General features: G+C 42.0%; 1 protein-coding gene across 4 annotated transcripts in view; it reads right to left on the bottom strand.

The window, feature by feature from the left end:
- The window catches only part of RNF111 (ring finger protein 111), a 49,976-nt gene extending 23,968 nt beyond the window's left edge, over positions 1 to 26,008 (bottom strand). For 2 of the 4 annotated variants that reach the window (XM_032194800.1, XM_032194801.1), the window contains exons 1-2: positions 19,818 to 19,870; positions 8,294 to 9,189 (exon numbers count right to left, since the gene is read on the bottom strand). In XM_032194800.1, the coding sequence (XP_032050691.1) occupies positions 8,294 to 9,170 (877 nt within the window). In that variant the 5' untranslated portion in view covers positions 9,171 to 9,189; positions 19,818 to 19,870. Of the gene's footprint in view, positions 1 to 8,293; positions 9,190 to 19,817; positions 19,897 to 25,966 lie in introns of those variants that run through there. The other 2 variants (XM_032194799.1, XM_032194802.1) reach the window with 2 other exon arrangements.
- Positions 26,009 to 26,032: the final 24 nt, after the last annotated feature.

Genomic DNA, 26,032 nt, shown 5'->3' with positions numbered 1-26,032 from the left:
CCACAAGAGCTCTGCAACTTCTTAGCTGTGCCATTATAAGTGAAGCAGCAAAGACTAATAGATTTCGGAGGTTGGGGGGTGGGCCACCCTCCCTCTTATTCCCCTCAAGCACCAACTTTTTTATGCGTTGACAAACCAACAGCTTTCCTTTGTTTCTGGTCACACTACTCCCAGAGAGACTGGTGCCTGACGATGGGAACAGCCATACTTCCAAATGCTGTTATTCACCAAAATGTCACAAGCACAAGTAGTGTGTGACAAAATTAAGTCACGGAACTCATTTGAAAATATTGGCAGAAACCGAGCGCATTATTACAGCGTCTCAAAAGCAAAGTCAGACACTGAAACCAAAAAATACAGGGGGGGCATTTACTCAAAGTGAAAAAACTGCAGCTGAAGTCTTCACCATGTTGAGCAGAAAGTAAATGTCATGCTGCTGACATCTTACAGGTCACAGGCGAATGCGCAACAGCTTCCTTACGCAAAACAATCTTAGGAACTTCTCAGGTAAAACCAACCAGCTACGCAGCTGGTGAAAGGTCAGTTAGAAAACACGTGACTGTTTTTTACCCCATCTCTTGGCTTCCAAACACGCACTGCTTTAAGCATAGTAAATTTGAAAGCACTCCTGGGAGTCCAAACCGCCTCAGTAGTTATTTAAGTTTAAGACAGGTCAAAAAGCAAGAAGATTTAGGCTGAAGAGAGATCTCAGTATTTCTGAACACAAAGAGCACCTCCCTGAGGCCGAAACCATATGCTGTGTAATTCCAGCGTGCATCTCTCTGCTTGAGCTCTGAGGCAAGCTTCTCATGAAAACCAAAGGCAACTCTCAATTGAATATCCATGCAATTCAGATGCCCACCTTTCCACCTTTTAAAGTTGATTTTTTTAAAGCAAATCTTTAGCTAAGACGTGATTTTACAGACTATACATTAGTCAGACTGTAGAAAGCATCAGGCCTGTTACTAGCTGAACAGGTTTTATAACCTCCAAAATAATAAAGGAAGTCTTCAGGAAAATAGCCAAAGGTACTATAAATAGGATCCAGCGTGGCTATATTCCAACCTTCCGCCTTCCTACCTGCTTATGCTTTCCAGTGGGTCTCCTGAAGTCAAAAGCACAAACCGATTGGGTTTTCATGCCAGAGCACTTTCAGAACTACACAATGAATCAGTAATACACTGCAAAATGAAGACTAGCAACAAAAGTCTCTAAGCTACAATAAATGCCTTACAAGCATTTGTAAGATTATATTCCTAGGGAGAAGAGAGAGGAATGTTAAATTATGATCATACACAACAAACTTTGTAACCCCTTTTATTTAAAAGGGTCTTCTGCGTAAAGTTTATTAGAAGCACACCAAAAGGAAAAATTGCATGTATGTGAACCTTGTGTATTTTAGGAACACTGTAGTTGTTTGGAGAATGGCATATAAAAGTTGACCAATCTACCAATATAAACCAATTTCATTACATACTTTTATCTGAACAATAACTTTAAAAAGATCAGCTGAACAGCAACATTTCAGAAACAAAGACCACTGAGGTAATGTTGGTAATCCTTATGAAGTTCCTCTTCTGTAGTCAGACAATTATTTTCAATAAAACCCAGTTTTAATGTGCTTTGTAATTTATAGAACACACCAAGAGACAAGGGGAAAAACAAAACCAGAAAATATCCAAACCCAAGAATGCACAAAGTGTGAAAATACTTGCATTTTGTCCTCAGTATTATTTCTGACCCCACAGTCCACCACACAGGATGTTTTTATATAGTTTGCCATCACAAGGTACACAATTATTTGTTTTAATAGATGTACCAGTCACTAACCAGTCACCTTCTCCTGGAATGAACTCTAACAAACTTGATCATAAATTATAAATATTAATACATCACTCGTCAATGTATCATCTCAATGATCTATCCTGCAAGAGAACAGCTGAATTTGTATGAGTGTTACTATAACAATCCTGTACTACTGGAAATTATTCATTCTTCACGAAGAAGAGTCATTGGACTGATGGCAGCAAAATAGTTATCCAGACTTACGTTTTTTTTCCTTGTTGTCTCCCCTGCCCCCCTGCTCTCAGCATAACACCTATTGTTATATAGCAAGCAGAAAACAACCCTCCTGTAGGTATACACCACTCTGCTGTCTCCTGAGTAACAAACTGGAGAATAGTTCACTTGCTATGTTTTGTGATGAAATTAGCCTTTGGGCTACCACTGAAGGATTCATTCAACATTTTTAAACGAGCTTGTTAAAACCAAAACTTCTGAAAGTTACAAACTTTGTTGTTGTTGTTTTATTATTATTATTATTTGCCCTACCTACATCCACAACTTATATTTTACAGCACATACAAGACACCAAATTTCAGTTTTTAAGTTCCTCATAACCTCACAAACTCAGAGATATTAGCAGTAGTTAGCAATTAGGTTTTGTTAGTAGTTAGCAATTGAAGCTTTTTAAACCCTTCTTTATATTAAAAACCTAGTGCTCAGCCAGCCTAGGGGAAAGGATGAAGTAGACCGGCATGAACCCAAATTCAAGCAGGCTCAAATGATACTCACCCCTTAACAAGCAAAACAACCCCCACCACAGGCCCTATGCCACCAAGACAGCAAATCTGTCAGATTAATTTACTGAGCCAAGTACAACTCTTGAGTAACACTCTGCCATCCCGTATTCAGACCTTTAAATGAGCGTAACTTCTCCCCAGAAAACTGCAACGTCAGAAGTATATCTGCTAGGTGCTGCTGACAGACCACGAGCAGTTCTGGGAAGCAAGTTTTAATCTTAAATGCTTCAATAACCCAGAGGTTGTAAACAAGCTGGGCTTTACACACAGTAATATCACTTCACCTTGACAGACCATAGCATGGCTTAGAGATTTAGCAGTCACCAGTTAGCACCCATTTCCTACAAAGGACACAAATATTGCTGCTGTAACATCCAAGGTTATGCTTGGCCAACTACTGTCCTTCCTGGAGGGTACGTTGCTAGATTTTAACCAGATGAAATACTACATGTAAAATAGTCAACAACTTTTACCACATACGATTTCAAATGAGACAGCCTGACCAAGCCATAAGTGAAAACAGAAGATACTTCAAGTAAGAAGTCAATTTCCAGTGACAAAGATGACTTATTTTGAGTTCCAAGCTTTCACTAGGTCAGACCAAGGGCCTGTTCCGACCCATATTCTCTATCAGCTGCAACACACACACAAAAAAAAAAAAATGCTCTGAAAGTAGAAAATCCAGGCTACAACCTTTATTTGAAATTTGTCCTACCACTGAGCAGTCACTACTCCGTTACAAACACCAGGAAGCGTATCCTTGCCTGCTCGCTGTTGATGGGCAGCTGTCAGTAAGCATCTAACGCCCTTCTGAACTCGCTGGCACTACCTGCCTCTGCAGCACCTTGTGATGGTGAGTTCAAGTTCACTACCTGGTTAGTAATTCAGCTTGAAATTGATAATATCCTAATAGCGTTAATGAGTTTTACGTGTGACTTGTGTGGAACATACTTTTCAACAGCTGTGCAAGATGGGAGAAATCTGCAAAAACATGCAATTGCCTAGGACTCTGCACCCTAGCGGAAAAGGGAGTCAGGCACCAGAATTTAGGGGATCTCACCCAACTGTGAGGTATGCTCATGTGGGTTAATAAGCCCAGACTCTACTTATGTTGTAACCAAGCACACAGGCCTCAGCCCTATCAGCAATGCCACAGCAAGCCAGCTCTGTAACGTATTTCCAGCACAAAACGCTGCAGCAGTCAGTGAAGTGCTGAAGTGAATCCCCAAGCTAACTGATTACTGCAGTTATTTAAAGCTTCAATTCACATCGGATAGGTACAGTGAGAATAGCTAACGGGGGCTGCTCACACAGCCAGGTGCTGCCTTCCGCACTACTCGGAGCTCTTCCCTAGCCCCCGTCCAGTAACACAGTAGAAAGGACACAGATTGGTTTCCTTGTTCGCTACTGAGATAAAAGCTCTTAATTATGACCTGCATCAGTTACTGTGGGAAGAAAAAGAGCACAGTGTAATTTTAGCAGAAATTAAGTAACTGAAAAATCATTAACAAAAGACAGCTCATTTCCATTTCATATGTGCTCATCTTGAGCTGCTAACAGAAACCCGTTAATGCAAACAAGTAGCACTTCATGTTCGGATTAGCATTTTCACCAGCCTCTGGCTTCTAAAATATCAGATGTCTACATTCAACATTCTTGGAAGACACACAACAAATACGGGAGTGGATTCGGGCTCATCATTCTTTTTTAACAGAAGCTTGTTCCAATCAGCCTTGAACAAAAGCTGGAGCAGCTTCTCATCAGCATCACATTCTAAGCAAAGTGACAAGACCTGTCTAGCACCAGCAATCAGAAAAAATACAAAGTCTGGCTTGCAAGGAATTCGAAGGCCTATTAGGCCAACAATTTATAACAGTACAAAATTATACTTTTTTTTTTTTTAAATAACACTTCCCATTATTCATGGTTTAGATTTACTGCCAACTGAGAGTATGTGAAGCTAAAACCTGCTCCACTTCTAGCTTTTTCTGAAGTGCTGGCTGTCTCCAAATGGCAACCCCAGCCATTTTAGGTCCAAGCTGAAAATGCTGTCAGTACCAGAGTATCAGAGAAGTTTCATTACAATGCTACAGAGATCCAAAGCCAGTAACAAGCTGCAAAGCCACAGGATTTTCTCTATAGGTGTTTACACAGGTCCTCCCTCTAAGGGAGAGAGAAAAGTTTCTGGGCTACCTAACAAAACACAATCAAATACCCATTTTACAGTAAAATGACTGCAAACGGCAACATCTTTAACTGTGAGCCCCCTATTTCAATTAATATTAACTGAGCATCATATAGATTAGAATAGATAGCCCTAGTAGCACTGCAATTTCAAGTGTAACCACATCATTGAACTGCAGTGAGTTGTTTTGTCCATGTCCCCAAACTTTCCTCCCTCCCCTGAACAAGCCTCATCTGGTCATCTCCAAATTAATGAGGACAGCTGCCCTTTATGACCAACAGGTGGTAAAACAACCTAATCCAGTCCCAGGTGTCCTGACTTGGTACTTGCTCAATCCCCTTCTATTCCCAAAGCACCTAAATTCCACCAGAAGAATAGCTGAAGCCCTGTAACAGAAGAGAAAAAGGTAGACAAACTCTGTAAAGCATTGGTTTCTTTGGGTGTGTTTTTTCTGTTGTGTTTTTTTTTTTTGGGGGGGGGGGGTGAAGGTGTAGTAAATATTTTATAAAAGGCATCATTAAAAGAATAACAAAGAAAACGCAGACCTCCATTCACATCATTTTCCAAAAATAACCAAGTTAATTTCATTACCTACAGGAACTCATGTATTACTTCGTTGACTCAAAAGATGTGTTATTTTGATTTCTTGCAATAGTCAAATATTTTTTACTAACAGTGTATGTTAATCAAAATTGCCCAGTCTTTAAATGCATTGTGTCTTTAGAAAAAAAATGAATGTTTGAAACAAAGAAGTATTTTTGACATATCCTTCACACAAACTGCTAGCAAGTAGGCCACAACAATAGTCACATCACTGTGCTGACTGCTTAGTAGGCATTTAGTTACTACCTTATCTTTTAAAATAGTATTTTTCCTTTTCTGATTCTTCTTCTCCTTTCCTAAGACCCCCCTCTAGTACTTCTAAATATATGCTGCAGGCCTCCCAATCGTAGTGGAAGATCTTTGCCTTTCAATATATTGTGTCCTTGCAGCAGATGCATACACAACCCTCAAGTGCCAATCTAGAGGGGGGTGAGGGGAATCTTCCCAAACAGTAACAGGTTAGGGTAGCATTGCTAGCAATACAATCCTCTCCATATAGATATCTAACATTATCATGCTTGTTCACTATAGAGAGGAATTAAATACTATTTTCTCAGTCAGCCCCATTTTTGTCCCAATTTGCTCAGTAACTAGAAATACCTTATATAACCAAAAAGCTACGTGAAGTGTTAATCAGGCTCTTCTCTTACTAAAAATAGGGCACTAGCACAAAGGAAGTCTGCTCAACTTCCCATTCTATCATTCATGTAAATAAAACGCTCAAAGCCTTTCCATCAATGTGTCCACTGCAAAAAGAAATACAGTATTTGTATCTCCTAGCCCAGAATTACTTCTCAGCTCACTGAAAGTGTTAATTCTGAAGTACAGCCACCATAATACATATTCTTTAAGTGTAACTTATTTCAGTTACAACTTACACCAGTAGTTTCATCTCAATTGGTGCCGAGTTAATCAATGTGAGAATGAATACTACCTCAAATTAATTAAATGTGCTTTTCAACGCATGTTTCAAGTAGCAAGTATAAAAATAAAGCTATCAGACAATATATTTACTTTTTCACATGACTACATGAAACAAATTGCAAATTCCAGTCTCCCGACCATCAGAATAACATCACACAATTATTATTAGAATTCACCTGACCAGCTTGAATATTCAGTGATTATTACATCCATTTTTAAAGAGCTCTCTAACAGACTCTTTTCAAATACCTAAGGAGAGCCCTGCTGTAGAAATCCTTGTGTTCTACCCTTCAACAGAAAGAGAAGTTCAGACATGGCGTTAATTGAATTTTAATTTTAGAAGTGCAATAGGTTTTAGCAGTTCAAGTAGATTAAAACACAACTGCAAGTTCTCTCCATAAATACATTTATCGTGGTTAGAAATAGATGGTTGCCTGAGAAGCCATAACCTACGTTTCCTCATCCATTTACTAGTTTCACTGTTGCCTGGCACACTGTGTGTGCTTGCATGTGGAAAGAGCATTGTTAATGGTCCTACATCATTCTACAGTTACAAGAAAGTTCATCCTCTCTGAAAATGAGAAGAAATGATTAACCAGGAAATAGGAAGTGTTGACACAGTAATTTCCCAAACTTGTTTTTAGTATGAATGTACGCATGTCCTCTTACGTTAATTATTTACAACTTGTACCTTCTCTACGCTTGGACATGCATTTCAGACGCGTAACTTTTCAAAGCTTAAAAAAAAAATTGCATTTCTGTCCTCACAAATGTGCATGGAGATAATTAAGCCTGCGCAATAGTCCTCCCATTTTAGAGTTATTTATGCAGTCCTAACACTGCTTGAGTAAGATTTTTGCATTACAAATTTTACTTCTTGTATTAAAACAGTATATTAAAGAATAGCATTTAAATTATTTCCTACAACAATGAATAATAATCTATTTAGTACTGTGGTTCTGTTCAAGCATACGTTGTGCTCTAACATAAACATACAGATTTTTTACCTTGTACTTGCAATTTCAGTCAGTTTTTCTTTGAATAAAGATCAGCACAGTCCAAGATACTGTTTCATTTTGTAAAACACATTTGTCATTGAACAATAGATAAATGAAACATGGCAGCACAGACTAACACTATGTAACGTCCTGTGTATCTACCTCTCCATGCTCAACAAAAAGCTAAAATGATTCACAGAAGGCACAACTGCAACATCATGAATATAACTGGCCCCAGTCTTGCAACTGCCTTTCTCTTGGCAACTTTATGAAGAACGGAATTCTAAGACAAGTGGTAGAGGAGGAGAAAAATAACATTTGAGCATATCCTTAAATACCTATCAAGACATACTAGAGAAGCATCTCTGTAAACAACTGCAAGATCATTCACTAACTAAGTATTTGGTATATATACAATACTCTGCTTTCCACAACTTCAGGCCTTAGAATTTGCTTTTATTATTGCAATAATAAAGCTACCTTCCACTAATCCTATTTCACATAATTACCACAGTGACCTTGTCTTTTTAAAGTTGTCAAGCATTGTTAATTATATTAGCAGACATGTTATAGATACCTCTTCCTACGTCCTGAGACCATTTCCACAATCGGTTAACAAAACAGTATTACAAAGTTTAGCAATTCCAGTGTAAAAGTTAACATCTTTAATGCTATTTAAAATAACTTTAAAATGTAACAATTCCACAGCATGTGACTAATTAGATTCAACAATGTTCCAGCACCTTGTTTAGACCATTAACTTCACCTTTTACAGTGGAGGATTCTCAATTTGTAATTTTACTGGAAGTTATCAGTGTGCTTTTCCCAAGCATTTATGGTCTAATGTTCAAATTATTATTATAGTTAAGTCTACTTGCAGTATAACCTCTTTAAAAAACACAAAACCAAGCACTCCAAAGCACCTATAAATTGAAGAAAAAAAAGCATACTGCACATAGCGAAAGCTCCATAACAAAAGTAGCTCAGGAATTCAGTTTTACCTGAAGGAACAGCTGTATTGTTCTGGTGGTTTTCACCGGTTGACACAAATAAGTCTTCCTCCCCTTCAGTAGATGAACTGGAAGAAGATTCACTACTGAGATCATTCTCACTTGAACTGCTAGAGCTGGGTAGTAAAGCGTACTTTCTCCGAGCTAACACTTCCCGTTTTTTCCTCTGCATTAAAATTCGTTCTTTTTGGTTCTGTGTCCGCTGTGAGGAACTGGTTTTCACAAATCTCTTTCTATAAGGAAGTCTTCTCAAAGAACTGCTGTGAAAACAGGGCCTTTTCATTAATAACCCAGGTACAGAGTCTGCCTCAGTCCGAGGCCACTTTTGTGACCTTGCACTATGAGTTCTACTTGTAGTATTCAACACTGCCTGAGGGTGTCTTACAGGAGCATCTTTTTCTTCTTCAGACGTTACTGTGTCAGAGTCTCCAAAATGTAGGCTGGATGAAGGTGAAGAGATACAGTCACTAAAAGAAGAGTCATTGTCTTCACTCTGTGTTTCTAGATGCTGTCTTAATCCTAAGATTCCTTGGTTTTCTTTATCAGGACAATTCTGAGTATATGAAGGACCAGCCTGCTGGCTCTTGCGTTTTTTTCGCACCACAATACTTTTGTCTGGGTCTGTACGATTGCCATTCATTTCCTTCTGCTTTTGAGAATCACCACATAAGTGAGAGAACTCATTCCCTACTTTACTAGCAATCATCTCAACTTCTGCAGGGAAGCTTTTGGCTGCCCCAATAGGCTCAGGGTTCAAGAGGATCCCCTTCAGACTCTCCTGTCTCTTTGGTGCATCAGAAGGAACTTCACTCTTCATATCCGCTTTTAGAGTATAAACTATATTACATTCAGGAGTCCATTTAGACATGGAAAGTTTTAAGAAAGGCCTAGAAATAAAAACAGATATGCATTAGAAAAAAAGAAAGCAATGGATTTTTTCAAGACCAAAATAAGAAAAAAGTCATTTGTCATTTATTGATAAGACTCCCCATCCCTCAGGAAAAGTGAAACAGGAATAAATGAAACAAGTATTTCATAACAATATTATAAATACTGCTTGACATGTAATTTTTAGTTAAGATGCAACTATACTACTTGCATTGAATAGACGTTCCTGTAGGCAGCAAAAATACTACCGCTTCCACGGAGGAAATATCAACATATGTCTGTGAAACACATGAATGTCTGTTTTACCAGTGGTTAAGCATGAGTTTTACAGGCTACTGTTCACAGAAATTGCATGACCTTGAGCTAAAGAGCTCCAATATTTAACCATCAACTAAACTGTATTCTTATACAGACATTGAATGCCTTGCATACAATGCATGATACAGTACGGCAACAACTGAGCTATAAAAATGAGTTACTTCGAATTCATGATTACTTTCTGACAAGGGAACGAATAAAACAGGAGACATTTTGAACCTTACTATTTTGGGGTAAAGTAATAGAAAACCATCAGTTTATTTAAAGAGAATAAATAACCACACATTAATAGTATAGTGTACATACAAAGCTGTTTTCAGCCCATGTTCTACTCCGCAATAGAAATTGAGCATCTATCACATGTACCCTTAATAGTCAGCACCAGACGGGCTCCCCTCCGGGTCAAATACCAGGCTGATAACATGCAAAGTTAGCCTCAAAGACCATTTCTAATAAAAACTTGTGTACCAGGTGACTACAGAGAGGAAAACAAAACAATAACCTCAGTAATACTTGACCTTCTACCTGCTTCACCTGGCACCTCTGCTTTCTGCTTAAATTCCCAAAAGGAAGTGACAAAAGAATTTGGTTCCCGCTGTGATAACCACCGAAGCACTCTTTACTGCAAGTAATACAACTTTTTTTTTTTGCACCTCATATAAATAAGGCTACTGTAGACATCTGCCACTTGTACTACTTAAGCAGCTAAGTGCTCCCTCTTTACTGCCACCCCCTCAGCTCGCTTGAAGAACACCTCCTGTGCTCTTCTGCCAGAAGTGTTAATACACTGAAACAGACTACAGAGCTGACCAAACTGAGAAAGATTTCCCAGTCAGATCAGACACCCGCCTGATTCATTGCATACACACGTAACCAGTGGTACCTGGCTTAACCAGGAGGCTGCGTCAAAAAAAAAAAAACTGCGTAATTGTAGCTCATGTGGAAATGAGGCTCCTCAAGCAGCACATCTGGTACATCCGCGAGGCCACAAGAAAGACTAAGTCAGCAACGGTAAGATCTCTGGTAGGTAGCACTGCCTACTCCAGTCAGCATCTTCTGCCTGAACCACCAAATTCAGTTTTCAGAAGGCTGACATGTTCTTACTTGTTGCCAACATTTAAAGCTCCCGGTCACTGTCATAGAATTAATCAATACAAGACTGAAACTACAACAGTCAAATTAACATTTCTGAGATTGTTCCACAAATTGGTACTTCCAGGAGCAGCTGTGAGCCAGTTGCTGTTCATGTTCTTACAAAAGACTTGTCTGAATTGGCAACAGGTCTAAATGTACATGTTACCCCTGTCAGCCTGTGCTCTCCTCATAGCCATAAGCAACTCATCTAATTCTTCAAGTGATGCAATCTGAAAAAAAATCTGCACAAGGTATAAATGTTGCAGTGCTAAGCCCTAAAGAAACCAAGATGTTCACTGGATCTTCCTGGAAATCAAGAGTCTTGTGGACACCAGAACCCCAGCTGAAAAGATCATTCGAGTCTTCTCACCAGGAATCCTACAAACAGCTCTGACAGTTACTGTTAAACGCAAGACCTACACCCTGCGTCAGCTACAAAAGCACTGCTGTTTTCTACCGGAATTACTGATGGAAAATATAACCATATGCTGTAGGTTGAAAGCTCACTGCACGCAAGTCGGACTAAGCATTTAAGGGCTTTTAAACCTCTAACTCTTCCTGTCAGTACATGCAGCAGGTCGGCCTCTTACTTTCACTTCAACGAAACACAACCGGCAGTAGGAGGTATTTCTCATGTCCAAGTGCTAGCGGAGCTGCTGCACATGTTCGTAATTTACTGCAGTACAATTTAGTGGCATGTGCTGTAAGGCTACCTCCCTGTCTAGGACTAAATAACAAAGATGCAAAATTTGAAACAAACTGGGGACAAATATTAAGAGAGTGTAAGTTTTCACAGTAAACAAAAATGAGAAAAGGCCTCTACAAAAGCACTGGAATTGCTCTCTGCTCCTGACAGCTCCTGAAGGAAAATACCAGTTCTCACTTGCTTACCCCCCCCTCCCCAATACCATCTCTCTCTGGAACCAAGACTTCCATTTTACAATATTTAATTCTAATAAGAACATGAAATTGGAATTCAAAGCTGTTATAAGCACACAGAGATGAAGGAATACAAAGTCTCTCTCATCCTTACAAGGTCACCTTTAAGCAGCTCCTTTGGCCTGTTATTTCAGCACTACTATTTCATAGAAACACAACACAAAACTTTTCCACAATCCAAATACAAGCCAGCCCCTCCCACAATAACCCTATATTTCACCACAACTCTTTCAGAAAATCCACAAAACACTTAGGTTTGGTAAACAAAGGAAAACATTAATTTATTCAGAGGTTGCTCCCTTTGAACATGAGCAGGACTTACGTTACACTACACTCCTGGCCTATTCACAAGTTTGCTGTTCTTGTATTATGATAAACTAAAGGAATAATTCAATTTAATTCTGAATTTCTCAATAAAGAAACACGAACAAAACCGACAAATTTTCTCATTATGCAACCACAAAGCATACACCTTTATGTAAGCTGCTTACTGCAGCACAGAGGCCACTGCACTAGAACACAGAGGTACTGAAGTTACAGCAAAAATACAAAGTGAGAAACTTTACACTCTGAGAAACTTCAAACTACTCCAAGATGACAAAAACACCTCAACCACCACACAGAGAAAACCAGCACATGTGAAACAGTTACTAGCTTAGCTTTCCTCCAGTAAGCAGCCTAGATATTACAGTCAGGTAACTCGGAGCCAAATACCTTGTGTGTTTGCACTACTAAAAACATGGGAAAGTCAGCAGTAACTCATTTAAGTAAATAATCAAGAACCTTTCATTTTTGCTAGTCAATACACATCCTGATGGACTGCTTGCTCATCTGAGAGCTGCTGGCTGCCATTTAAAAATTACACAAACAGCTTAAACATTTTTGAAGTGAATGGAGGCTATCAACAATTACTAATAACCTATTCATTCAAAAGTGCTATTAGAAATCTTTGAACAAAAAATCAGCAGAAAAGACAGAAGCAAGATGAACAGCTTACTATTCAAGTGGAGTCCAATTTCCTAAGATTTTTAGTGTTCAGGTGAAAGAAATACATGCTACGTACAAGTCCAGTGTTTTACACAGAATTTTAGACAAACTTTAAGAGGGACTACAAAAATACTACGCAATGAATTAAAAGTCATTAGAATATTATCTGCTGTTAAACTATTAGAATGTCCTACAAAATCGCCCACTAAAATAGTCCTCAGAAGCTTTTTCAGAAAGCAACAAGATGCAGTAAGTGCTCCTCTTCCTTTTTAACGTAGGGAATCAAGACTCTGAGAGGAAAGAAAAAGGAGGTAACATCTTTTATGCCATTTTAAATGAAGACTTGAACAGCTGGAAACAGAGCTATCTGAAAACCATACATGTAAGTTCCTCTCTAAAGTGTATGACTTGATTCAGAATCGAGAAGTGCCCCATCCACAACTTATCCACTGACTGCACGAACTGAAGAATATTGGCATCAGTCCCCGCAGGCCATGCAGCACTGCAAGAACGCTCATGCGAATTGGGGAAGTCCTTCGAAACTGCTCAATCAGTCAAAACAGAAGTTTTGAGATCTTTACATCAGACAAAAGTTTCTGATCACATAAAAGCAAAGCACATGAGTTATCAGAGAGCAAGGTGGCATTAAGAATTAGTTTCACTACTGACAGTCAAGCAGCACGATAAAAAAGTGCAACAGTTCAAGACACATGAACTCAAATTTTCATGTAAACTTGATGAATATAAGTAATCTATCATTATTTTGAAGATGTATTTTCAGGTAGATTGTAAAATATACTCAGCTCCCTTTGTTACCAAGAAACAACCTTTTTAGGCATCAAAAAGCACCTTGATCAACTCCCTCCAAGGTGTCTACAGTAAGCACACTGTGCTCTGACACATGGCCAGCCAGCCACTGCACACCTCCCGCTCACCTTCAGAGCAGGCTTCTTACATAACCCCAAATCACCGGTCTCTGTCTTGTTGGTGTAATACACACCTGCACCCAGAGAGCCATATAAAAGGTATTTCCTGGCTGAACTATTTTGGTAGAGTTCTAGGAAGCCTGCCTTCCTAGGCTTGATGGAAAGCAGCAAGGAAAAAAGCTTCATCTCAAGTCAGCTATTTCCCCACCTTACATCACAGAATGCTTTGGGGTGGAAGGGACCTTAAATATCACCTGATTCCAATCCCACTGGACACCCCCAACCAGCCCAGGCTGCCCAAAGCCCCATCCAACCTGGCCTCGAGCACTGCCAGGGATGGGGCAGCCACAGCTTCTCTGGGCAGCCTGGGCCAGTGCCTCACCACTCTAATATTAAATAATTTCTTCCCTATATCTAATCTAAACCTGCCCTATTTTAGTTTAAAGCTGTTACTCCTTGTCCTATCACTACATCCCCTGACAAAGAGTCCCTCCCCAGCTTTCCTCTACCCCCTTTAGGTACCAGATCTTCTTCAGTTTCCCTCTCCTCTCTCATTACGGTGATTTCCCCTTGCCTCCACGCACTCCCCACCGCACAGACCCTAAATGCACTTACAAGTCAGTCAGGTAACCAGGGTTAAACCTAGAGGACAATAGAGGGAAAAAATTCTTCCAAATATGATGGCTCTGGGGAGTACCAAGAGCTTGCAGAACATATTGCTATCATCACCCTGAAAGAATGCAGCAATTTCCATAACAACTCCGTGGTCTCTTGGACCACTTATGAACCCACCTCAGCTGCCCATGCACACAGGGACACCAGGCAAGCGAAGCTATTTAAGATTCTTTCAGACAGAAAGTTTCTATCACTTTCCATATGTAAATCCTTTACTAAGTCCTACCTTGTATTTTCTTTGCATATGCTATCTGAACTCACCATTACAATTTTAAAAATTACTCCCTTCCTTAGTACTATCAAATGGTTTCTATAAAGGCCATTTTTACATTATTTTCTCTTTTAACATTATTTTCACTCCTGTAAGCTAACATGGGTACGGCTGTCTTCATGAGAAAACTTCTGTTAGCCTCTGGCACACGCCCACAGACCTTGTTTTGTATACTGTTCCTAGCACAGTATTTTTTCGAACTGGCAGACAGGGCTATCAAGAGCTCGAAGCATGGACCAGTGAATGAAAGTAGAGTACAAACTGCGTCTTGGAACCCCAACAGTCATCCTTGTCCTGTTAGTAGAAGATGCATTTTTATTCTTTCAGCAAGGCTTTTCCACCAGATGGACCAAGACACCAGAGAAGGGGTAAACTTAGAAACTTACACTTTTAAAATTTGTACAAGTCCTTGGGCAAATGCAAGATAACCTAAGTACTACTACTCCCCTTCCTCAAGGGCAGAGAGCCAAACAAGACTGATTAATGCATGACCCCGACCCAACTGAGGTTGCCAGGGGATTGGGAGCCATTTGAGAAGCTATTACAATGCCACAAAGAACGAATTGCAGTGCTACCATGCCCTGCTTCAACAAAACCAAAGGGCTCACTGAAGCAGCTCAGGACAAAACACCTGTAAGCCTTGAAGGCGCAGTCACGCCCTATGCATTTCAACCCTATCAAGCAGGGGAAATCGTACGATGTCGAGCAGCAAGAACACAAACATTCAAAATTCAGTCCCAGTGTCAGCAAAACAAGTGCAATCACTTCAGAACCACCCAGCTTTGCTTTTGACTGTTGTTCTTTTTCACTGTGTAATGAGAAACTGCGCTCTTTTAGAGTTTAACACCAAATTTTTAGTATACTGTATTTTGGTCTTTTAATCTTTGCTGGAAAATAAAACAATTGATGGTTTAAAATCTACACACCTTTACAAAACAGCAACAACCAAAAGCTGATCTGAATTTCTGTTACGTTTGCTTTGCTGTTAGGTGGCATCACTCCCAATTTCCCAACCACTCTCCATTTCCCTTTTTGTGCCCTAACGCAGCTGGAGCAGTAACGGATGCCGTGATTTTTGAGCGACAGAACTGCCTGAGAATTCCCCGGGCAGAAAACTTACCGTTCGCCCTACACAAAGGTACAGCACATCAGAACAACGTATAGTATTAGTTATCAGCTGCATGACAGTGTTTGGAAACAGGTTCTTGCTGGCAGCCTCCTAAAGACACCCCATTACAGCCAGCCCTGCGGGAAGGCTTTGCCAGTGCTTTGGAGAGGGGCGCTAGTTTTACCTGAGCCACAGCACGGCAGGGCAGGCAGGATTACTGACCCCATGCAGCCACTTCTAGGAACCATGAACGATGTGGGAAGGCTACTCTCCAAGTGAAACAATGCTACTGTAAGTACAGTACTACTCTTATTAACCTTGCAAAGGCATCTCAAAGGTAAGTCAAACCACAGTACACGTAACCAACAGAAACCAGCCTCTGGACCAGCAGACTCCTTAATTTTATGTCTGAAAAAAACCTCCTTCCAGGTCTGTTTCCTCATGCACTAGTCAATTCACAGCAGTAACGCAATCATCTGACAACCAGAACATCAGGCCACCTTTAAAGTAGGTGCAGAAAGCCTCTGTTACGCCATGTTCGCATTCACCTCTGAGACTTACTACCATTGGATTTCTGTTTATTCTTTTTATTCAAGAGGCCACTGAAAGCACTGCACTGTCTCTTACATCTTTGAGGAGAACCCAGCACAGGACAGCTATGACAGAAGAGCTCTTCCCGAGGACTGGATGGATCCGTGGCCTGATTCCAGCTGGAATGGAGGGAGCCCACAGGAGCATGCGCAGCTGGATGCACCTCAGCTAGATGAGCTGGCAGGCTAGGAACAGCTCTGCACAGAGCCCTCTGAACAACAAGCAAGTTCCCCTGCGATACGCTATGAATCAGCCCAGGATGGTTAAAGCACCCAGGGAAATCCAAGCACCAAAGCATTAACGTGCGCTTACCCGCTTGGGCAAGGAATCCATTTGCCTTCGCACAACAGATGCAAGCAGGTGGATTTGACAAACACGGTGCTCATGAGCACATTCTTCAGTCTAGACATTTCTCTGCTCTGTCATAGGCTTAAACTCTGTTAACTACACTAACACCATGTAAATCACTGTTTTAAGACAGAAGCATTATGATTTGGCAATCAGGAATGCTTTGGCTTCGGTGAACTCCAAGACAAACATAACTGCAGTGAATTTGGGAGTAAGGAGTTGTAGCTTTACAAAAGAATGACAAAAATACACTTGCTCTTTTACTAGACTTAAGATCTTAACTGGGGATTCTGCTTCAGCCAACTTTAAGAGAATTGCTTCCAGAGATGCTTAGGGAAACTGAATTATATAGCCATCAAAAATAATTTAACAATTTATTTATTAGTCCCTCCGGCAGTTTTGACCTTTCAGGTACACTTAACTGTTCCTAATGCAGTATCATTTTGCAAACGCTTCTTGATAAAGCCCTAAGGAGCTAAGTATGACATGATCTTTGCTATGACTGCTAACAAAAATCCTGCAGGTGAGAACTAAGAAATTAAGCATTAATGCAGGGTTATGCTGTTCTTTAGGAAGCCGGTGAGAAGTAGGAGAATCTGCAGACACTAAACAAAGTAGACGTGCCAGGTTAAGATGGAAGGAGAATGAACCTTCTCCAGTCCTTTCACCTACTAGAGCAAAGCAGCTGTAGGTAAAAATCAAACATTTCACTTGACAGCAGCCAGGTATTATCAGGATGGCACTTGATTGCCACCACCCTCCCTCCCCTACCCAAATAGAGAAGGAAGTCTCTTGCTGGTAGTCTCGGACAAGCCTTTTCCAAAGAAGTTTCATTTGGTAGATAGTAAGGAAAACATCATTTCAAGTCACAGCCGTTACTTTTCCAAATTGCATCAACCATAAAATTCTGGGCTAGTGAAGGAAACATATTCTCTTCTCTCTTCCCCTTTTTTGTATTAGGGGTCTCTGTTTGGCCTGACATTAAACCACCACACAAAAAAAAAAAAAAAAAACACTAAACCTAGGCCTTGTTTTCTGAACGAAGTTTACTAGCGTAAAAACTAAGGATGCATTTCGCATTTCTTTTAAGAGCACTGCAGACTTCAGCAGCAGCTGATCACTACCACTCACACTGCAAAATCTTTAGGGACTATGACTGGGAATAACTATTCTATTCTTATGTTGTGCAGATTTCCTATCCTATTTCCTATCATATTTCTAAATCTCTTTAAATGACATGCAAAGAATTGAAGCACTACAGACCCGGTGATAAAATTGACCTTAAAGAAGTTATGGGTTAGTAAAGCTGTTGGGAAACCTTTATATAACATCTGCCTGTGGCAAATCCATCTCTCCCCGTGCTAACCCCATTGTTTACCTCTGAATTAAGTTGTCCTGATGCCCCGCACCCCTGTACTTTTTCCCCATTTATTAAACTGCCTGACACCTTGACCTCTGGACTTCATCAGCTGGGGATGGGGCACTAGTACCTTTATCTTCTCAAATTCAAGTCTTCACTACTGGAGGAAATGGAAACAACTGAGATGAAAGGTTCTTGACTTTAAGAAAAAAAAAAAAAATACCATAACTGATGTCAGCTAACTGTTATTGCAGCACAGCCTCCTCTGCTGAAAAACTAGGCTATTGTAACTGCTTACAAAGGTGTACAAAACTAGTAATTTGAAGATAAAGTGTTGATAACGTCATGGATCTACCAAGATACACTACTCTTGGTACACGTTACAAAAGTCCCTGCTTCAAGAAAGACACTTCTGAAAGGTCAGAATGCTCTCATGCAGATTTTGAAAGGCCATCTGAAATATGCATAAATGCTTAGGGCTGCTGTTCACCCCCGGGCTCCCAACACTAGACATAACTGCAGCGCTAGCTGTAGAGGCTTCAACTGTGAATAAAGAAGTTTCAATATGCATAACTTCGAGAGTTTTAAAATAGGAAGCTTGGTGTCTTATACCCTTTTAGTTAAATCAAATGAAACACAAGATGTGCACAGACTTTCCTGTTCTATGAATTCAAAAAGAGGTCATTTTCTACTGTGGATAAGAGCATGACAGGTGACCAGACATTCACAAGCACGGAGATCACATCAATCACATCTTTCCCTATCAAGCCCTGCACACGAACAAGAGCACAACCTGAACAACCTGAGCCACTGATAATCCCGGCTAATAGCTCTTTTTTTTTTTGGGGGGGGGGGGGGGGGGGGAGAGGGAGTTGGTCAGTAAAGTTCCTCTATCCCAAAAAAGGAGGAATAAGAACATTTACATTGGTGTAAAGCTACTTAGGCAGCAAGAGCTACGTGTATGCCAACTATTAGAAGCTTTAATTTTTAAGAGTGACAAAACATTCCAATTCTTTTCATATGATTTCCCTCAAAAAATATTTCACCAAGCGAACAGAATTAATCTGTTTCTGGAATTTCTCACTAGCTACAACAAAGGCAAGGTAAGCCTTATTTTCCCACCTGATAACCCGGCTCTCCTTTATTAGCTTATAACGCTGCTATTCCACCGCGATGTTACCTAGAGGTGCCCCTGCCCAGCAGTTGATTCTTTTGTTTTCACTAAATATTAATTTCTGAAGTAATCCCACCAAGAACCAGATAAGGTTTTACAATTCCAGCGAGCCCCTAACTTCCATGTGGTATCTTCTTTCGGCGCAGTGCCGGAGGGGGAGGCACGAAGGCTGCCACCGATCAGCCGAGGCAGCCAGGCCTCGCTGGGGGTCTCACAAAGCCATGTGAGGCCGTGGAGGAGCGAACTCAAACCCAACAAGACCCCCACCAATGTACGCCCGGCTGAAACACCACCTGAAGGACAGCGTGCCTCACACCTCCCCGCTGCCCTGCACCCGCGAGGGGCCGGCCCGCCCCCCGCAGGGTCACAGCCTCCTTGCTTACCAGGCGGGGTGCCTCAGACGGCTGAGGGCAGGAGCCGGGGGCCGTTGGGGCGGTTACGGGCGCAACCAGGACTCGTTCCCGGGAGGGGAAATTCTGTGACCGATTCCCAAGGAGACCGCCGAGCGCGGCCCGGAGCGGGGCCCCCCCAGCCCGCAGCGGGGCCGCCCCCACTCCCCCCCCGCCGGGCCCCGCTCTGAGGGGGCGGCCCCGAGGGGACGAACGGCCCCGAGCGGCCCGGCCCGGCCCGGCCCCGCCGCGGGCAGCCCCCGCCACCGGCCGGGGAGCGGGGCGGAGGGGCAGGGAGATGAGGAACGGAGAGGGGAGAGGAGGGGAGAGGAGGGGAGAGGAGAGCAGGGGCAGCCCGCAGCCCCCCCCCCGGCCCCTCCACCCGCCGCCGCCGCCCCGCCCGGTACCTGAGAGCGAGGCCGAGGCGGGGAAGGAGCGGCCCCGGAGGGTCCCCGCGGCCCCGGCCCGGTGCCCGGCGCCCCCCGCGGAGCCGCCCGGGCTGGCGGCGGGCGCGGTTTTGTTGTTGCGCAGCCCCCGGCGCTGCCCAGGCGCGGCTGGGCTCGGCTCGGCGCGGCGCGGCTCGGCGCGACACCCGGCGCTGCTTTACAGCCCGCAAAGCGCAGCCGCCAAGGGGCGGCGCCGCGCTGGAGCCCGCCCCGGCCCGGGTGAGGGGGGGGGGGGCACTAACCTCGAAGGGCAAGGTGAAAAAAGGAACCAAATCCAGTAAAATCACGCAATAAAACACAGGCGCTGCGCCCTGCGGTGCCAGTTGCTTGGGGCACGTCAGGCACAAAGCCCAGCAGGGCAGGGCGAGGCGCGGCAGCCGCTGTCCGCAGAGCATCTTAGGGGAAGCGCTGTTCATGGGGAAGTTTTAATGCTATTGTAAACGGTATTGCAGGTATGGGCTCACAAATACCTCACACGGCCTGCTTAGTTAATAATGTGCATTGAGAGAAGATGGAGTCTAAGCTTCAGAGGATGCTCAAGGGAACAGCACGTGTGAGAGGAAGCAGAAGAAATCGGGCTGCTTCCCCTCAACGAGACGGGGGAGCTCTCCATGGGCTGGTCAGAGCCGCACGCCGGCAAAGAAACACACCAGCGGGTTGTGTGTTCACATATTTACCTTTTTACTTAATAATCGTTTTGAGCACTCGTGGCAAAAATGACAGGAACTTCCTGGCAGAGGAAAGGACAGTCACCCTGCGCTCACCAGCTGAAAGGCATTCCCCGAGGAATAAAGAGAATAATAAGGAAAAGATTCCCCTTCTCAGAGTTCTTAGCTACAGGAACCCAAAAGGTTAAATCTAGACTTTCTAAATGTCTAATTCAAAGTGCAGAATAGCTTGCAGGCCACAGTGTCATCGATTTGTACTGAATTCTTCAACTGCTTCTCACTGGGGCCAAACGAAACCATCCCAGGGACACCTCAGGGCCCAGCAGCACCAAAGACGGAGAAGAAACCACCTCATCTAAGGTGAAAATAATGCCAACCAGCAGGAGATAGCACTTCACATTTGGGGGCGAATAAATTAAAAAATAATCAACCACTATCCTGAGACGCTTTCAGCAGCTCGGCTTTGTAGCTGGACGTTGCTGTGCAGCCCAGGAGCACTGTCTGAGTGTCCACAAAGGAAAGCGAGGCACAGCTTCTTCCAGACGCAAACACCGGCGTTTGGAACCCAGTCCCACCGGGCACACAGCCAAGATGCAAGGTGTGCGCTGTCAGAAAGAGGTGTCCTTGCTCGGGGCTGCCTGAACTGCAAGCCTGGTCATGCCCAGGGCGGTGCGAATACTACTCACTGCACAGGTACACAAAGATCACCATCTGGAGCTCAAAATGACTTGCTGCCAGGGTATTAACCCAGATGAAGCAGCCCCTTTCCTTGACACTTACATCCTATGTGGCTGTGTAGACTTAAAATGGACCATCCTTAACTGTTGAGGTGTTTCTAAGTGTTTGGTCAATTCTTAACTGCTAGTAACATTAACAAATAGAGAGTTTCTTGTGATAACATTATGTGGCTGAGACAGAAAAAGCAGCACAAAATCTGTGCAATTGATATTCAGATGATACGAACTGCCACAGCTCCCACCAGTTTGGATGAAGATCTTACCAAATAATGAAAACTGGATAGATAGGGACAATGGTAAACTCAACCCTTAAAAATCCATATAGTGAAAAATGCCTGCTAGGAAACAAGACTGACACACTTGTATGTTCAAAAAATAAATCTCCGAAGCTCTGTGCTATATATTTCATAGGGATAACTATAGGAATTAATGAGATTTATCTGAGAGCCTTGGAAGGCTCTGGAAAGTAACACACACCACCTGGGTAACTGTATTTTTTAAGATATGTGGAAAAGCAAAATAGCCTCCATTACAGTAAAACAGAAATGACCCGCTAGTCACTCATTTCATTTCATATTATATGATGTGACAAGGCTTTGAAACGTCAGGCAACGTTGTTGCAACACGTTACTTCATAGAGCACGCAAATCCCTAATAAGGTCTCAAGCAGTTAGATCACAGATAGTCTAAGCAAGATATTTTAAGTATTTACGTTGTCACTTAATTAAAAGGTGTGTATAAATAATTTCTTAAATACTGCCAACAAGGTCGCTGTTTCTTTTTAAATAGGGAAAAAAAAGTTTCATTTTTTTACCAAAACACATATATGCCACCAACCCATTAACAGAAACATGATATGAGAAACACCTTTAAATTCTTACAGAGCTTTTAACAGAATGGGGCCAAATGTATGGATTTTAATTATGAACCACCAACTGTTTTAGGGCAATCAGGTTTAAAACAAATAAAAACTCCTTGAATTCAAGGATCTGATTTTACACTGGGAAATTCCATAGCCACTTCCTAGCAAGTACGTATACTTTCAGCAGTCACACAAAGGAGAATATTTGTCCTTGATTTACAAGTGCATTGTGTTCTCCGCCTTGCTGTTCTGCAGAGGAATGGTAATGCGGGCGACTTACAGATCAAAAACTCATTTGTACAGCCTCCTGACTGCTCATCATACGGTATATCAATAATACATCAAAAAGAAGACTCTACATCCGAAGTGGAAAAAGCTGTTTTTCTAGCAATGATGTATATTAAATTAGCAGTGATTCTTCATTTCAAAATGCATCTATTGTCAGATATTCCCTGAAAACATCTCAAATGTTACTATTCTTCCTTGCCCCCCCCCCCTCCCCCAGAGGAGAGAAATGGTGCAGCAAGCACACCAGCTGATAATTTCCAATTGAAAGCTTGGTCGGAGGTTTGAATACAATCAGCTTGACATCAGAATTACTAAAAGCAGTATTTGAAGTTGTAGTAACTAAGCAATATAACATAATAACTGGGAGTCAATGACTTTCAAAGTAAAATGGACTCTTCCTGTTGATTTCAGTTAATCACTCATAAAAAAAAAATATCTAAGAAGGAACTGAGTCATTGCATCATTTACTGTTGTAATAACTAGCTCTGATGCAGTCAGCACCCATAGTATCCAAAATACAACACTGTATTAGAAACTTAGGTTTCTGAAGCAAAAAAAAAAAAAAAAAAAGCCTAAAGCTGAAGTGAAACCTTGTGCTCCAAAATGAGGTTTTAAATGAACAGCACGTCAAGCTGCATCTCCCCCTCCACATGTTCCTAAACCAACATCTCTTCTCTCTAGAAGGGCACACGGACAAACACGTGCCTGTGTGAAGAGGAGAAATGCGGGACACAGTTCTACTGGAGATGAATGCTCTAGCCATAAGGCTGTCTTAAAGAGCAAATCAAACTATCAAAAAGAGCAGGAACTTCCTCTCCGTGTTTTGAAGTCAGTGAATAATACTGTTTTAGAGTCGAGTCATTAGAATTGCACCAACTACATGAAGCTGTAAAAGAAGATAAAATAGCTAATGTTTGATCCTCTGTTAGGCTTCCATGTGAGGTAGGAAATAGACCGGCCAGCACTGTCAAGACCGAGATTACCTATGCTGAATTACAGAGGCCATGGAAAAAAAAATAAAATCTAAGGCCATTCACAGCTTCCACGTGTCTCACATAAGGTAGACAAAAATTAGTTTATAGGAGCACAGTTTGGGGTTTCTGTCTTTGCTGTTATTTAAGCACCAATATCTTGGCCAACCATTTCTCCTCTTTGAAAGGCTCTTACTGTTTCCTAATCAAACTTTACCGCAAATTTCAGAACCTAACCGTATAGAAGTCTTCTCTTTGAAGACTAGTAGATGTTTTGACAGACCACACAAGGTCAAAGAGTACTTTTCTTAAAAACAAACAAACAAAATACCCCAGGAAGTTAGAAACTAGCCAACATACTTAAAATTCCTGAACAAATTCAAAATATACCTGGTAATAACAGGTATACCTGGAAAATAACAAACAAAATGATAAATACCAACCACCATGACTTGCTCACAGCAACCTATTGGAACAACTTCATTTTTCAGCTATGTTACCAGAGACATGAATAAAATGAAGATTTTAGTTTTACTGTGACTTTTGACATTCTGTTCCATTCACGCTTACTGTCAGTGAGGACAGAAGGGCAGTAAACACGATGAAGAAATTTCATTTGGATACAAAGCACAAAAGTGGTGCCAAACTGCTTGTTACCAGAGGATCACTGTTAGTATTTTAATATCAAAACAGAAGTTTTTATCATATAAATTCCCTCATACACTTCAATATTTTAATATATTTGGGTAATGGCTTAGAGATTATAATTATAAACCTGCAGCTAATGCAACGTTGACAGGTACCACAGAGCAGAAATCTGCATCGGTCTGAAATCACCTGAAAGAACACAGAAATTCTATAAACACAAGTGCAAAGTGCTGCACTTGGCAGGAAACAATCGCCTGCAGAGAAACGGGTACTCTAGTAATCTTGCAGAAAAGAATCCAATAAGAAGAGTGGATCACAAACCCTATATATCAACAACTTTGTGAGGCTGAAAAAGGCATACAGCACACTGAGATGAGTAATCAGAAGCGCTGTCACCACGACAACTTGAGGAAGTTGTAAAAAGACCGGACAAGAGCTAGGGAGGTGCAACAGGGAAAAGTCATGTGTTCCAGAACTCTGTTTTAAAAAGGAAATAATCTGAGCTTTTATTCAGAAACTGAAAGACTGAACAAAAATATGCTAATAGTTCATTTGTGTAAAAGGATGCTGCAGAGACAAAGGGAATGCTGTCCTTTAGATTCACTTTGAATAAGAATGCTAAACTGCAGCAAAACGATTTAGTTCAGACATTTGAAAAAGGATAGTTAAGGGCTACACTAGACAGCCAGAGGAATGAGTGGCATCTGTATTTAAGGCTTCAAGAACAGGTTAGACAAACATTGGTCAAGTCTGTTCTCATAATAGGGTATCGTGCCTCAAGGCAGGATGACTGAGGTTACATCGTGAGGTCACTTTTAGCTCTTTAAATCTACAGCTTTGACATCTACAGGACATCAACAAATTTTGAAGTTTAGGTAAGTCAAGCAACCCCTATAAAACACTTGTGTCTTTCCTGAGACAGAGATTAGAACCTAACCAGTGGGTTTTATCTGTATTTGTACAGGAGCTTACCACTGAGAAGCTCACAGTCCTGACTGAGATTTTGATACATTCCTGAATTCAAAACAGTATGTAAATAAACAAATGTACGACTTTCCTATGTATTGTTTAAATGTTATACAAACACCCACAAAATCTGTTGCTATAGCCTACAGTAAAGTTAAGGAGTTACTTGGTTAACCTCACAGACAATCCTGATGTATTTCATGTCAAGGCAAATACTATCATAGAGGACAGCATAAGCAAGAACACATGCAGATTTCTTACTTGAGATTGTTGTTTTTATAAATCTTTACCACATCGAGCAGCACCACTGCACATTTAAAACACTCATGCAATCATCAGGCCAAGTTGTTTCCATTGAGACTTAACTACGTGCTTGACTTTTACATATCCGGATATCAGTCTTTTTTAAATGGTAACTACGTAAGTGTCTCCTACATACTTCACCTGCATTTTGAGAACAGAAAAAGAGGATGGCGTTACAGGCCTTTGCTGGATTTGGGACTTACTTTGCACCAAAAAAAATAGGTTTAGTTAAGGTTTATTAAATAAAATGAACACTTTTTTGATTTTATCAGGAGGCTGTTTTGAGTGAAGGGACAGAACAAGCAGACCGTTGTGACAAACCGGTGCCAGATACATTCGAGCTCACAGATTCTTCCTTAGTTGCAGATTTAATCGCATTCATAAGATCGAATATTGACACGATTACCGGGAGCGCTTCTGACGGGAGGTGAACGCCATGACGACGGGAGGGCCGTACCCCGCTGTGTGGCACAAACACCCCCCCCCTCCCCGCAGGGGGCCGCCGCCTGCCCCCAGCCCGGCCGCCCCGCGCCTCCCGCCGCCCCGGGGCACCTCCCGGCCGCGCCGAGAGCCCAGCCCCGAGCCCCAGGCCCCGAGCCCCGGCCCGGCCTTCCTGGGCGGGCCCGAAGCGGCGCCCCCTCCCCTCCCCTCCCCGCCCGCCGCCCACCTCTGGCGGGGAGGTCCCGGGGCCAGGTGAGCCGCACCGCGCCTGCGCCGCGCCGCCAGGTCGGCC

Source organism: Aythya fuligula, chromosome 11, assembly GCF_009819795.1.
Source record: "Aythya fuligula isolate bAytFul2 chromosome 11, bAytFul2.pri, whole genome shotgun sequence".
Taxonomy (NCBI): domain Eukaryota; kingdom Metazoa; phylum Chordata; class Aves; order Anseriformes; family Anatidae; genus Aythya; species Aythya fuligula.
Note: the sequence above shows the minus strand (reverse complement) of the source record. Positions and strands in the feature narration are given on the sequence as shown.